Here is a 14,010-nt window from a genome sequence, read left to right as displayed (position 1 = left end):
AAGATCACGCCAGATACACGTAAGCAAATATAAAAAGAGTGCATTACACACTCCGAGACCACAGGATGTTGTGTAATAAAGTAAATGTAATCAGCACATTACTTGACTCAGTAAACTGTAAACAATATTCAAGTTATCACCTAATGGAAAAAATTTATACTGGGATGATCGAGGCAGAAAAACGAACAAAGTTACCCCTAATCCTCGTCTTTTGTAATAGGAGGTCAATAGATGTCTAAAATTGGTGAATTAGGACACAGCAACATAAGCATGTTACTTAGAAATACAGAGGACAAAACCGGAAGAAACAGCTAAAAGACTTAAAAGTAGTTGCTTTTGGGAAAGAGGACAAAGGGGGTGAGGGAGATAAAAGAACTAATGTTTTCATCACAACTCTTTTAAAACTGGCTGACTTTTTAAAACATTTGTGGGAAATACTCTGAAAAAACCCGTAACATCGTACTGAAGCACATCACCTCATTGCTGGGTCCAGCAACAGACGATGCTAAAGAATCTTCAAGGTCTTCTGCTAACATGGACACATTTTCCCGTGGAGCAATCGACACCAACCCACTGTTTCTAGAGAAAAGGATAGGAACACCACCACAGGAACCAGCTCCTAAAATCCTATCTCCTAAAAGAAAGGAAAACACACAATTACACAGAACAGATCAATGCCTTATCACCCTAAGCAGAAATCACTCTGAGAGACCAAGAACATTTTCTTTTCCTTTACAATTTTCCTCCTCCTTTGAACTCCCTCTCTGGATCCCAGATCAAATGTCCAGAACCTGTTGCTACTAGAAGTAGCAGGCTGTGTCCTTTAGCTTTCAGACAATAAAAACTAGCTTTGCAAGACAGCAGCAAGTTTAGTGAGCAGAAAAGTAAAACAACTCATTCTGCACCATTCAGAAAAACAGCTTCATCAGCCTGATGGAGTCCTCTTGCCCAGTTCTGTCTTGACTTATTGAGAAAGCCAGTGGGGGAAGCAGCCACGCCTGCTCAGTACCTTAATGCCCTGGCACCCACCTCCCAGCAAGGCTCCCGTGCAGGGGCTACAAAATCTACTTCCAGCCAGCCTGTGGCCCGACCTTTAGGTAAACATCCTCATGGAACCATCCGCGTGGCTTTGTGTCACTCCTGGATGGCTCCCCCCACCCCAGCCCCTATTTTAGCCGCTGACATCCTTCTTCCCAAGGGGTCTGGACACACTTACTTAAGAACAGCTAAGAGTAAGTCACTCCCACTGGGAATAAGCCATTTACCTCTCAGCATCAGTCCCTTTCTTCTTGGCCTCTGCTGGGGAAAACGTTACTATTTTTTGCCCATACATGTTAACAGTCTGGGAATTCTACTATCCCGTTGGTTTTTCAGTAGGGCTGTGACTTCGGCTACTACCGGTGTGGTACAGAATGTCTCTAACACCTGGCAGCATCGTGCTTGAAGCAACACTTACAGGAAAAGAATGACTAACCCTGCTTTCTGAAACCGGCACTGTACCTTGCGAGTTAAAGACAATCTTCTCCTGAGGGACAGAAAACTTCCCGGTCCCCGTGGAGCACACATAGAAGGCGCTTTCAGTGTACAGACAGGCAGTCCGCACTGAAAAGTCGGGGACCATCAACCGACACGCAACCGAATCTTCAGACTGAAAATTCAATTTAACATGACATTGAAGGAGAACTGAAACAAAAACGCTTGTTTGTGTGATTTCAGAATTCATACTTTTGTACACTACCTCATAAAAATGATAAAATAATTCACTGACTGTCCTTATGAAAACCTAAACGCTACCCACGAGATGACTGACAAAATATGATGGAATCAGTTTATAAACATCAATTAGAGAAAGTCATTTATTGAGCTGCAAATAATTAGCACATTTTGAAACCGTTTCCATGGTGATAAGATTTTAACCAGAAGCCTATTAAATGTTAGAAAATACAAGGATTAATTCATTGTATTTATTTTAGAATTGGTCAAAACTTTATAAATGATCCCTGATAAACACTATGGTTCTGATTTCACTGTTAACATATCAAGCACAAGAAAACTGAGTCAATTTGCTCAGATATAATATCAGAAGCAGAAATAGAAATAAGATCTAATTATAGTTGACCCTTGAATAACACAGGCTGGAACTGTGCAGGTCCACTTATTTGTGGATTTTTTTCAGTAAATATATTGGAAAATGTTTGCAGATTTCCTTACTACCGTGAAGGAATCGTCTGTATAATACTAGGCTGCCATAAAGCAATCATGTTGCTGCCTCTTCATTATCAATGCACAAACCTATAAATAAATATGAATTTATTTTTCATATTATCTTTTCATTTCAATGTCTAGTGTTAGTAATACGTGTAACATCTACAGCGTTTTGAATCACTTAAGAATATTTTTGTAGGTGCTGATAGACAATTCATCCTGCGACCAGATGACAAATTTACCGTATTAACAGAGTACAGTACTGTGAATATATTTTCTCTTCCTTAGGATTTTTCTTAATAACATTTTTTCTGAAGCTCACTTTATAAGAATACAGTGTATAATGCATACAACATACAGAATATGTGTTAATCGACCATTTCTGTGATCAGTAAGGCTGCCAGTCAACAGTAGGCTACTACTAGTTCAGTTTCTGGGAGTCAAAAGTTATACATGACTAACATGGGGGAGGGATGCCGGGATGGGGCTTGAGGCCCCCAACTCCCACGTTCTTCCAAAGGTCAACTGTAAATAAAATTAGCAAATGCTGAAAATGATACACTGTTTATTAATGAAGAAATTTTACAAACAAAACATTAAAAGTGGTACCCTATGTTTTTTTATTGTCAAATTATATTGTTTATACCCGTTTGCATTGTCTGAAATTTTAACGCTGAGCATGTTTTTCTTGCATAATCAGGTTTTTCCTCATGATTATAGTTCTTAAACAATACATCTAATTGTTACCAAGCTTCAAATTAGACATCTTTTAATCATTTACATGAACTTTGATGAGCATGTAATGCCTACAAATATAATCCTACTTTGAGCAGAAAGGGGATTTTTCAGTATTATACAGGCTCAAAACCAAACCCCAATTCCTATCAGGTTTCTTCCTGATTTTCACTCTACAGTTCTTCATCAATATGTTCTTTCTACTCAATAATGTAGAAATGATAATCCCTTCACAGAGCTAGAGCAGAAGAAACAAACTGCTTGCTGTCAGTTGCTTTGGCTCTCATTTCTCTTGAACTACAGTTGAGAAAAGGAACAAGTCTGAGATGGCAAATAAAATGCAGTGTTTAAAAAGTAGCTATTTTAAAGTATACCCAAGCCCTGCCAATGACATGCTCAAAGATTTTGACTTTGCAATGTGTAGGGAAAGAAAACTCAGTATGTTTTAACTTACAGATAGAAATCTTACCTGAAAAGGTGGATTATACTGAGTGACTTCTACAGTTACTGCATCTGACATTTGGGAGCCATTATCTTCCACTGTTATCACAGAATAATAGATGAGACATGGAGTGTCTGCTGGGTGCCACGCTGCCGCCAAAATCAGGAGCCCATCGCTAATCAATGCAAAAGAAAAACCTACAGTCTCTTTGGAAAACGGCCTTGTGATTTCTTATGCAGGTAAAAATACACTTACCGTCTGACCTAGCAATGCCAGTCCTAGATATTTACCCATGAGAAATAAAAACTATGTCCACACAAAAACTCACGTGTGAATGTTTGTAGTGCCTTCACTGGTAACTGCCCCAAAGTGAAAACAATCGAGCAGCCTTCAACTGCTGAACAGATAAACTCTGATAAATCTATACAATGGACTAAGCAGTAGAAAGGAAGAAACTACTGAAGGAACATGAAACGCTAGGTGAAAGGAAGCAGACTCAAAAGGTTCTAAACTGGATAGTTCCATTTATATGGCATTCCAAAAAGGGCAAAACTGTAGGGACAGAAAACACTTCAGCGGCTGCCAGGGGTAGAAGTAGGTTACAAAAGGGCACGAGGCAATCTGGGGAGTGATGGAACCGTTCATACCTTGATTATAGCTACGGTTAAATAACTGCATTTGTAAAAACTCAGACAAAAATTTATGGTATTGATAAAGACGGTACTGTAAATGTATTTTCTTTTCCTTATGATTGAATTTTACAGCATGTAAAATGTAACTCAATAAATCTGACTTTAAAAAAAGATCAACAAATGAACTACTGCAGGATCTGGCTAAGTGCACCCCTCAGGCCAAACTGTGCCCATGCGAGTTTTTGTGAATGAAGCTTTATTGGGTCACAGCCATGCCCACCTGTGTACTGTCTGTGGGTGCTTTCATGTTGCCACAGGTGGGGTAGACTAGCTGGAATGAAGACCACATGGCACCCAAAGCCTAAGAAAGTTAGTTTTGAACCCCTTCACTGAAAAGGTTGCCAAACCCTGATCTAGCCTGTTCTGCAAAGCTTACTTTTTTCCAGTGTAAAAACATTTTGTTTTTAATTTTAACGATCAGTTATAGAAATTTAAGCTGCTGTACATGTAAAAACAAACCTTTTTCCATCTTAAAGCTTCTACACTTCTCTTAAGTGTATCAAGGTGGTTGTACCCACAAAGCATGAAAGGAATTAAATGGTCTCTAATCTCAGCCCTTCCAAAACATTTAATAGCATTATTAGCAACTTTCCTTCAAGTCTCAGAAATATTAACAGGGTGGCAAGCACCTTGTACTGACAACTAGAAATAAGAAACCAAGCTCATGACTATTGAGCTGGGAACATGCCATTTCCAATGACGCAATCCCAACAGGGCCCTCAGCTTCCTCCTCCCGTTCTCCTCTCGCAGCTGGCCCAATCTGTGACATCCTGGCAGTGACCTAAAAAGCTAACAGATGACATGTAAGAATATTACACATAGGGAGGAGCTGAGTGAGGTCCCAGAGAATGCAGTGCTGAGCGCGCCCTCTCTGTGCCAAGTGGGGAGGGACACTGGGTCACACCTCCAGTCAGCCTTTACACTGATGTCCCCCTAAAGACTGCAGCATATGAGCTGAAAGGTGCCCATGGAGTCACAGACACCATCTGACAGCTACGATTCCTGAGGGAGTGGTGCTAGGACCAGATTTATTTGACATCTTATAAAAAATTTCATGTTTGAAAACCCTTGAAACTATTTTAGGTGGTAAAGATGTTAGGAAGATAATCACAGTTTTGCACATCAGTGAAAATTTGACAAATGTTTACGGGAGTATATATATTAGAATGCATTTAAGATTTAAAAAATCCAAACTTTACATCTAAAATGAAGCTATCAACTTTGTGTTGGTAATAATCTAGTGAAAGAATTGCTAAGCCTGGTGACTGAAAACACAAGCCCAGGTTGAAGCTGTGGCCGGAATGAGCACAGGAAGACAAACAGTCTCAGAAGAAACAGGAGAAACACCCGGTACAGGTCACTGGACCTCAAGGATGTAAGGGAGTGGGGGCGGGACACTTTGGAGTAAAGGTGGGTCAAGGGGACAATGGACCTCGTTGGCATGACAACACGGGGGGAGGATGGCCCTGCTCTGACCCAACAGAGCCCCTACTCAGCACGGTCTCTATCCTGTTCTGAAAACTGAAGGTGAAAATATTCTCATCCTGTGCCCACAGTGGGTTGTGTCCTAGCAGCACTTGGAAATTTCTGAAAGTCCAGTAAAAATAAACGAAAATAGGTAAACTGTATTTAATTAAAGTGTTTATGGAAATCAAACAGACACTATTATTTTTACTTCTTTGGTAGTTTACAGACAGATCCTACTGAGTGTCTCAATAGCCCAAGAGAGAAAAATTATACAGCAGAACTGTAATGTCCTTCTAAGAAATAAGTAGAACTCACTCCATTAAACTAAGTTACTCTAAAACACATAAAAAAGTCCTCAACTTCTGGTAAGTTTTGTTTTGAAGGATTACAAATCGTATACTTGCATTCCTTCTGAACTTCCTCACAGAAAGCACATTACAAACGGTTTTTAAGTTCTGAATCACATTTGGTATTGAAACTAAGTACTAACTGGAAAAGTCAGCTTTGTCAGACTACCCTAGAATCCCAGGCACTGGTCAGAACACCGTTTCTAAGAGCAAATGTACTAAGTATGAGGCAGCCTCGAGTGCTAGCGGACGTGCCAAGACAAAGCCTCGCCCCATCCTTCCTTCCCTCAATCCAGCCGTCCACAAGCCTGGAGAAGTGGGGCCAGTCCCCCCAGGAGACAGACGACAGCATGGAGCGCCCACGGCATCTCTTAGCAGTGGGAAGAGAAGCCGTAGCTGAGAACAGAGAGGACGGGACTCGGCGGCAAACGACACGTGTACGAGCAAGAACAACAGCTGGAGGTGAGAACTGCCTGATTCCCCCAGTGAACTAGCACCTCTGGATACAGAACGCAAACCATTTAGGGAGGTCTCAGTTAATGTGGTAAGACCAGCAACTGAACAGCGAGACTGCTCGTCATTTTATAACAGGCAGCAGTTTACTCCTCCAGACAACTACTGACGTTCTGTAGGACAGACAGACTGCTTACCAGTTTTGGTTCAAGTCCAAATAGCGAACGTTGACCCCTTCCTTAATGGCTTCGTAGTTCCTTTCAGATCCCTGAAGGAGAACAGCAGCAACATCAGCCCCTGAGCACAGGCGTGACATTTCACCTTTGTTTCCCCAGCCCCGCCCAGAGGGCCTCATCCGCAGGAGCTCAGGTACTGAACGAATAATGCCTGAATTTTAGGAATTAAGGCAGTCAGCAGGTTCCAAAGTCTAGAGACTGACTTCCCTGTTTCTGTTCTCGGGCTGAAACCTGTGTGTGTGTGACACACACACCTCTGCTCTCACGAGTACAGCAGTGTCCTCGTGAGCCCTCAGCGAGCGTGCCGTGGGCACGGCACGGTGTCGCCGCTCCTTACCCAGACGGCATCCACGACGTTCTCCTTCAGGACTCTGCTTATCTCCCAGCTGAGCACTTGTTTCTCTGAACACTCATCCAATTCCCATTTACTGATGTTTACATTTGTCAGGGTATAAAAGCTTGATCTTTCTTTATCCCAAAGGACACTTGAAAGCTGTATGGAGGAGAAAAAAGTCAAGTTTATAGATGAAATTCTAATGTTAATGAACTGTTTTTCTGAAATTCAACCTCCATCTACTTGGTGATTATTTGGTTAGTAGCCCTAGCAGAAGTCTTCATTTAGGACTCAAAAGAGGGGCAGGCCCTGAAGCAGCCCTTGTGACCAGGTGGGATTTCAGGAGGGAACACACAGGCCGGGCCCACGGAGAGCAGAGCTGGGAGCGGGGACCATTCAGGCGGCTGCGGAGAATGAGAAGCAGTCCTGTTAATTGGAAGGCAGATTACAAGTAGAAAAGCAAAAATAAGGCTCAAATGGAAATAAGGTTCAATACGGACAAGCAGAGGGTTCTGAATGTGAGTTTGTAAACCTGGTAAGCAAGGGAGGAATGCGCAATGGCCTTTGAAGACAAGAGGTGTGTTACAGCAAAGTGAATGTGCCAGGCATGTGTGCGCTTGGTTCCACGTGGGTATACTCTTTCGCCTTTTAAGTACAGGTGTGTTTAAGTGACTGTCTCTGATTCTCCTGCACTGTGACTCCAGCCACTAACGGGATAGAGGGTCAGCAGTGAGGGAATTGGACTGGCATCCAAAGCCCAGGGAAATGTTCCCAGAGTGCAGGTTAGGGCACACAGTGGAAGCAGAAAGATGGGGGTGGAAATGAGATATGACAGAAGTGAAACCTACAGCATCTGGGACCTAACGAATCTGCTAAAGGAGGTAGAGACACCCCCTGCCCCAATCCAGGTTTTACACCTGTGTCACTGCAAATAGTAACAGTGTGTTAACAGAAACAGACAGGTAAAAGAGAAACGAGTTTTGCAGGCAAACGTGTACGCAACAGAAGAGGAGAGGGAATCTGAGCAGCGTGCTTTGAGACATGTGAAGTTTCGGTTCAAAGCCCGAAACTGACAGCAAGCTCAGATGAGAGGGAGATGGCTCAGTAAAGACGATGTGCGTCCAGTTCAACCAGGCTGGGCACGGGTCTGCCACTGACTAGTTCTGGGATCCTGCCAGTTCCCAGAGCCTCATGGGAGCCATCTCCTCGTCTGCCCATTGGAGAGGAAGCTCTTTCCATTATGGGTGGTCGTAAAATCACAGGAGATAACAAATACGGAGCACTGACAGAGAGGGTGCTCCATAAACGTCACCAGCACTGTCCCTTCACTATTCCCAAGCACAGCGAGGAAGCCCAGGCGACAGACAGATGTGACTGCCCCACACAGACAGCTGCAGTCATGGCAGTGGAGAATACACTTTTGGCTAAATCTAGAAAGCAAAGTGTGAGGGGGTTAGTATAAACTCATTTGATCATAATAAAAATGTTTCATTGAAAAGATCAGATCTCACTTGTATGTGGAATCTAAAGAATGAAATAAACGAACAAACAAAACAAAAACAGACTCAGATACATAGAGCAAACTGATGGTTGCCAGAGTGGAGGGGTTTGGGGAGCTGGGTGAAGGGATTAAGAAATACAAATTGGCAGCTATAAAATAGTCACAGAGATGTAAAGTACAGCATAGAGAATATAGTCCATAATGTTGCAACACCTATGTATAGTGCCAGGTGGGTACTAGACTAATTGGGAGAAACGCTCCTTAAATCATATCAATGTCTAACCACTCTGCTGTACACCTGAAACTAATATAAAATAATATTGAATATCAAAAAAAAAAAAAAAAAAAAAAAAAAGAAAAGAGATCAAAGGTTTTGTTTCACGAACACTACACATGTAGGAGGCAATACCAACTTCCTAGGAAACATCCAAATTATTGATTTCACTTAGAAACAAGCTGGTAAAACAAAGTTATTTTATCAACTTACTATTAGATCGCTATTAGGAGATAAAATTCCCAGAAGAGAAGACACCTTCCGGCTGATCCCTGAAAGCACACCTTGGCCTTGAGGCAGAACGTGCTGATGGATCTTCCCTAAGCTTTCCGGTGTCAGCCGAATCAGCTGGCTTCCCGATGAGGACAAAATAAAACTTCCTCCCTGTGACCAAATATTGTGAAATTAGTCCAATTAAGCATCTAAGAGTAAGATAAAGACAATCAACACAAAATGCTTTGATACAGAGAAAAATCATCTGTACCTTAAATCTAAAATTAAAAAGCAGTGTTATTTTATTAAGATAATTCACTTATGAATCCATTCACTTAGTATAATTAATTCTACACAGAAAAACTCTTGTTGTAGTTTTGGTTTTCAATTACATATTTTTTTAATTCTGATTTTTAAATTATAGGTTCACCATATTGCAGGTTCAACAAATCAAGCATCAGGTTTTATTTCTTCAGGAAACCTGAAGCATATAGGTTAGCAAACCATTCTTCACAGTGGCTAAGAGTTTTTAAGTCACTCTGAAAGAAGTGATTGTCACTCGCTACTGTCCACTGCTGGCATTTCATGGCCCTAGGAGAGGAGAAGGACTTCCTCCAAACCTGGGCCCTTACATCCTTCCCGGCCCTCGCTGACCCCTCGGTGGCCTGTGTGGCCTGCTCAAAACCCTGCACGTTCAGTCACTCAAACCCCACTCCCAGGCCACATCACAGCTGTGCAATAAGTGTACAGGAGCATCCACCATAGATACCTGCACTGCAGTCAGGAAATTGTAAGTCTTATCACCTCCTGAATCCACGAAAGTCTCTGTATAGGTGTCTTCACCAGCAAGACTTGGCCAATAGCGGATGGAACCTTCTCTGGTGGCAGCCATGACAGCAACAGCCTCAAAACAAGAGCAAAACCGTCAGCGATCACAGTAACAGAGGACCTGGTACCTGGGAGTCTGATTAAACTGATATACAGAAACCAGTTTCAAATCAAAGTTACTATTTGATTAAGAAAAATGAGAAATAAAAATTCCATTCTGTTTTAAAAATGATCCTACAGTAAAAACTGCCTGTTCTCTTTGGTTGTACAGCTCCACGACTTTTACCTCATGTATAGACTCATGTAACCACCAGCACACAGTCAGGATGCACGACAATTCCACTGGCCCCCCAACTCCCTAGACCTACCCCTGTATAGTCACAGCCTCCCCACCCTATCTCCTGGCAACCACCATTTCCATCGTCATAGTTTCCTCTTTCCAAGAATGTCAACCAGATGAAGTCGTGTAGAACATGAGCTCTGCCACTGGCTTATTTCACTCGGCACAATGTCTGGGCTTCATCCCCCCGTCACTGCTGAGTGGGCTCCCACCCTATGGGTGACCAGCTTGTTCATCCAGTTACTTGCTAAAGGACATGCATGACAACCTCTGTCTGTCACAAATAAAGCTGCTATGAATTCACGTACTGCTTTTGTGTGAACCTGTTTTAACCACTCGAAGGAAGATCAGTAGGAAGGGAACTGTCGGGTCACATGGCTAAGTCCCCAAGGACAGGCCAGTGCAGTGGCAGCAGCACTGAGCGCCCGCAGTGCGTGAGCCCAGCGATCCCCACGCGCGTCGGCACTCGGCTGGGACAGTACGTGCTAGTTAAGAGGAGTGAGCGGCCCCTCGTTGCTGTTCTGAGTTGTCCTCCCTGCTGGCATGATGTGGGCATCTCCTCATGTGCGTCTTGGACCCTCATGCCCTCTCTGGCAAGGCATCTGCTCCAGTCCGCCGCCGTTTTAAACTGCGTTTGTTGTCTAGTTTAGCACTGTGAGACTCTTCTTACGTTCTGGAGAAGTCTTTTGTTGAATATACAATTTACCAATATTTTCTCCCAGTCTATAGCTTTTAATTTTGATGAGGTCCAATCCATTTTTCTCTTTCATGAAACATGTTTTTGGTGATTTCCGAGAACTCTTCTCCTAATCCCAGGTCATGATAATTTTCTCCTACTTTATTCTCAAAGTTTTATAGTTTTATGTTTTACAGTTAGATCTATGATCCATTCTGAGTTTATCTCTGTATGAGGTTTAGAGGGAAATTTGTTTTCTTTGCAGAAGGTTGACCCATGGTTCCAACACCATTTACTGAAAAGACCATCCCGACTCCATGGAGTTGCTCTGGCACCTGTCAGAGCCTGAGTACTCTGCTCTGTTCTGTCCTGTCTGTCTACCTCTTTCCAATACCACAGGGTCTCAATTCCTGTTTCCTCCAACTCCTTCATTTTAAAAACACTTTATTTCAATAGGCATTAAGTCACCTACCTGAGTAGAATGTGCATCACCTGACGTGGCAGAGTAAGAGAGAGCCACCAAGTCAGCGCTCCAGGGGAAATCACTAGGTGGCAGCTGAAGTTCTTTGCAAAGTAACTGTAGAACAAAGCCAAACAAAGACTTTTACATCAAATCTGATTTTTTGAAAATGCATCTGACTTCACTATTTCCTTTCTCTGCTTGTTTACATTTTGATTCATTGCTGGAAATACCATCCTACAAATATTCTTTCTTCTCATGTTTTTGATTATGCTTTCAGTAATTAAAAAAATTTTCGTAAAGGATGTAAAATCAGGAAACCTTAAGAGCTACACGGCATCCTGAATATCAACTAGCTCAATCTCTTCCCAATTTATTGGTTAAGGGAAGTGCCTAGGCTCCTATTGAATTTTTCCAGTCTAGTCTTGTTTATTTGACCTTTAAAATCAGCATGACTAGAGTAATTATACCAAGTTGCCTAGAAAATATTTCTTAGACTCAGTCAAGTCTCAGCCTCCCTCTGTTGAATCATCAGGCCATCAGATGTGCTCCTAACCACAAATCCCGTTTTCTAGGTGGCAGCAGTCGAGGCCAGGAGACGTGAAAAGCTTAGGGACTCCGGAGTCCCGAGGCCCCACGTGACAGTGGCCCCGGGAGCAATGAGTGCTGCAAGAGAGTATGTCTGTCCTTGGCAACAAGGACAAGGCATTAGATACACAAATGACAACCTCTGTGTGAGAAATGGACAAATGAAAGTTAAACTAGCAACTGTAAACACTGGACACATTGTCTCTCTCTTTATTAATCATCATTCAGTAGAGTCAGTGAAACACAGTTCTATCTTCTTAGACATAAACTGAGTCCATTGACTTCCGTGGGTGCCACTTAGTCTCAGACTTCATTAGGCAGGCCAATTAACATGACATTCATTAACAGTTTCAATGTCTCTAATTTTATTAAATAACATGGACCTAGTTTAAACTCATTAAAGGGGAGAAACCTTCTTCCCGGTACACAAGTGTGTATGCACGCTCAGTATTTCACGTTGCTATGAAAATGCAAATCCATAATCCTTGAGTAGGTTCAGATTACTGTCCTCCAACGACCCTAAAGATTCAGGGTAAAATGAGAACCAACTGGCTTTCCGTCCTCTCTCCTTCCACCTCTCCAAAGAGCCATCACCTTCGTGATAGGTGACAGAGCAATCTTCCAAATAATGAGCTTCTCTTTGCAGACGAGACAAGCCCATCCACCTTCATATATGTTAACAGTCTGCGTGTCATCATCTAAAGAAAAACACACACACACACACACACAAAGAAAAACACGAGGTCCACGGTTAATGTATGAGTAATGTAAGAGTAACTGTTAAAATCTCCTTATACCAAAATTTTTACTGCCACATTCTTCACCACAAAAATTACCACTCACGACACAGGTTAATTCACAACAAAAAATACCCATGACTAATCCGAAGTTATCACTACCCAAAAGACACCCATTTAACTTTGAAAACCACTTTTAGAACTATATCTAAAGACAAAAAGTGTATGTTGGGCCTCTTTTTCACATTTCTTAATTTCTGTTATAAACAGATAGCTTACTTTCTCTAATACTTAATAGCATTCATAATTTCATTTTGATAAAGCATCATAAATAACACACCTGGTCATCAAACACATAAAACATTTTAAGGAAAAATCACATTCCTTCAAAAGAACACAATTTTCAAATAAGAGCTCTTTGAAAGTATGACAAATTACTTCATTAAATGGAGACCTACAGGGTTACATTCCATACTGACAAAACTAAATTAGCATATTGTTCCCTTAAGCTTTGGAGGCAAACCTTCACAAATATGTTAACAGCCCAGGACACTTACTTAATTTGACCTTGCTCTTTGCTTAAAGGCAGGAAAGAGGCACAAAATAAAAGGCATGAGCAATGCACAAGCTGAAATATCAAATCATGCTGAGGCAAAGTGTGGGCTTTTGCTGAGTTGGAGTATCTGCTCTGATCTATTCTTATTTTTCCTGAAAGCACTGCAAATCCACTACCGCACCTCCAAATCCTCTACTGCTGAGCCCTTGGGGGCTGTGACCTAACACACAGCACTTGGTAGGTTTTCGCGTGGGGAAAGCTCTTCAAGTTTACCCAGCGTTTCAGTTTATACTCCCTGACTTCCAGGCGCTCTCCTCTGAGGCTGGGTGCGATGTGTGATTAACAGCCTGCAGGCATGAACCAGGAGTATGCTGAAGGTTTTAACATATACTATACACTGTAAGTGTTTTTAGAGGGGAAAGAAACGTAACATGTATTGCATATACTTCAAACAGAGACAACTGCCGAGACAGAGGTCAGCAGAAGTTCGGGTGTCGAGAGCCGCAGCTGAAGCTCCCAAGGACTCACAGGCAAGATGCCGGAGTTCCAGCTGATGGGGAAGGAAGAGCCTTCTTCCAGAATGAGGTCCTTGACACTTTTCTGTCATTCACAGTATGAGATACATTCTACATCATGATGCGTGTGCACACAATGTAAATAAAACGAGCTACTTACATTCTATGAGATGCACTCTGATAGTCTGCATTCTATTTGAATCCATTTTTTTAAAAATGTTGGTTATAAATCACTAAGCTGACTTCAGTCACTACCTGCAGTTTGAAAAACGTTCCAGAAAATCACAAAGCTCTAGAGTTGAATCCTTCATTAAAATGAGTTAGGCAGGTCACTGAGGATGCTCTGGCCTGTGCCCTTCCTGTCATGCAGCCCCTCATCCAAATGTCCCCTTTCTGAAACTTATGCTGATG

General features: G+C 42.1%; 1 protein-coding gene across 1 annotated transcript in view; it reads right to left on the bottom strand.

The window, feature by feature from the left end:
- The window catches only part of NUP133 (nucleoporin 133), a 51,088-nt gene that overhangs the window by 33,625 nt on the left and 3,453 nt on the right, over positions 1-14,010 (bottom strand). Inside the window, 9 exon segments of the mRNA XM_033099605.1 lie at positions 477-634; positions 1,501-1,648; positions 3,410-3,557; positions 6,539-6,609; positions 6,915-7,070; positions 8,900-9,070; positions 9,669-9,803; positions 11,216-11,320; positions 12,386-12,489. Coding sequence (XP_032955496.1) covers positions 477-634; positions 1,501-1,648; positions 3,410-3,557; positions 6,539-6,609; positions 6,915-7,070; positions 8,900-9,070; positions 9,669-9,803; positions 11,216-11,320; positions 12,386-12,489 — 1,196 coding nt within the window.

This window comes from Rhinolophus ferrumequinum, chromosome 27, assembly GCF_004115265.2.
Source record: "Rhinolophus ferrumequinum isolate MPI-CBG mRhiFer1 chromosome 27, mRhiFer1_v1.p, whole genome shotgun sequence".
Taxonomy (NCBI): domain Eukaryota; kingdom Metazoa; phylum Chordata; class Mammalia; order Chiroptera; family Rhinolophidae; genus Rhinolophus; species Rhinolophus ferrumequinum.
Note: the sequence above shows the minus strand (reverse complement) of the source record. Positions and strands in the feature narration are given on the sequence as shown.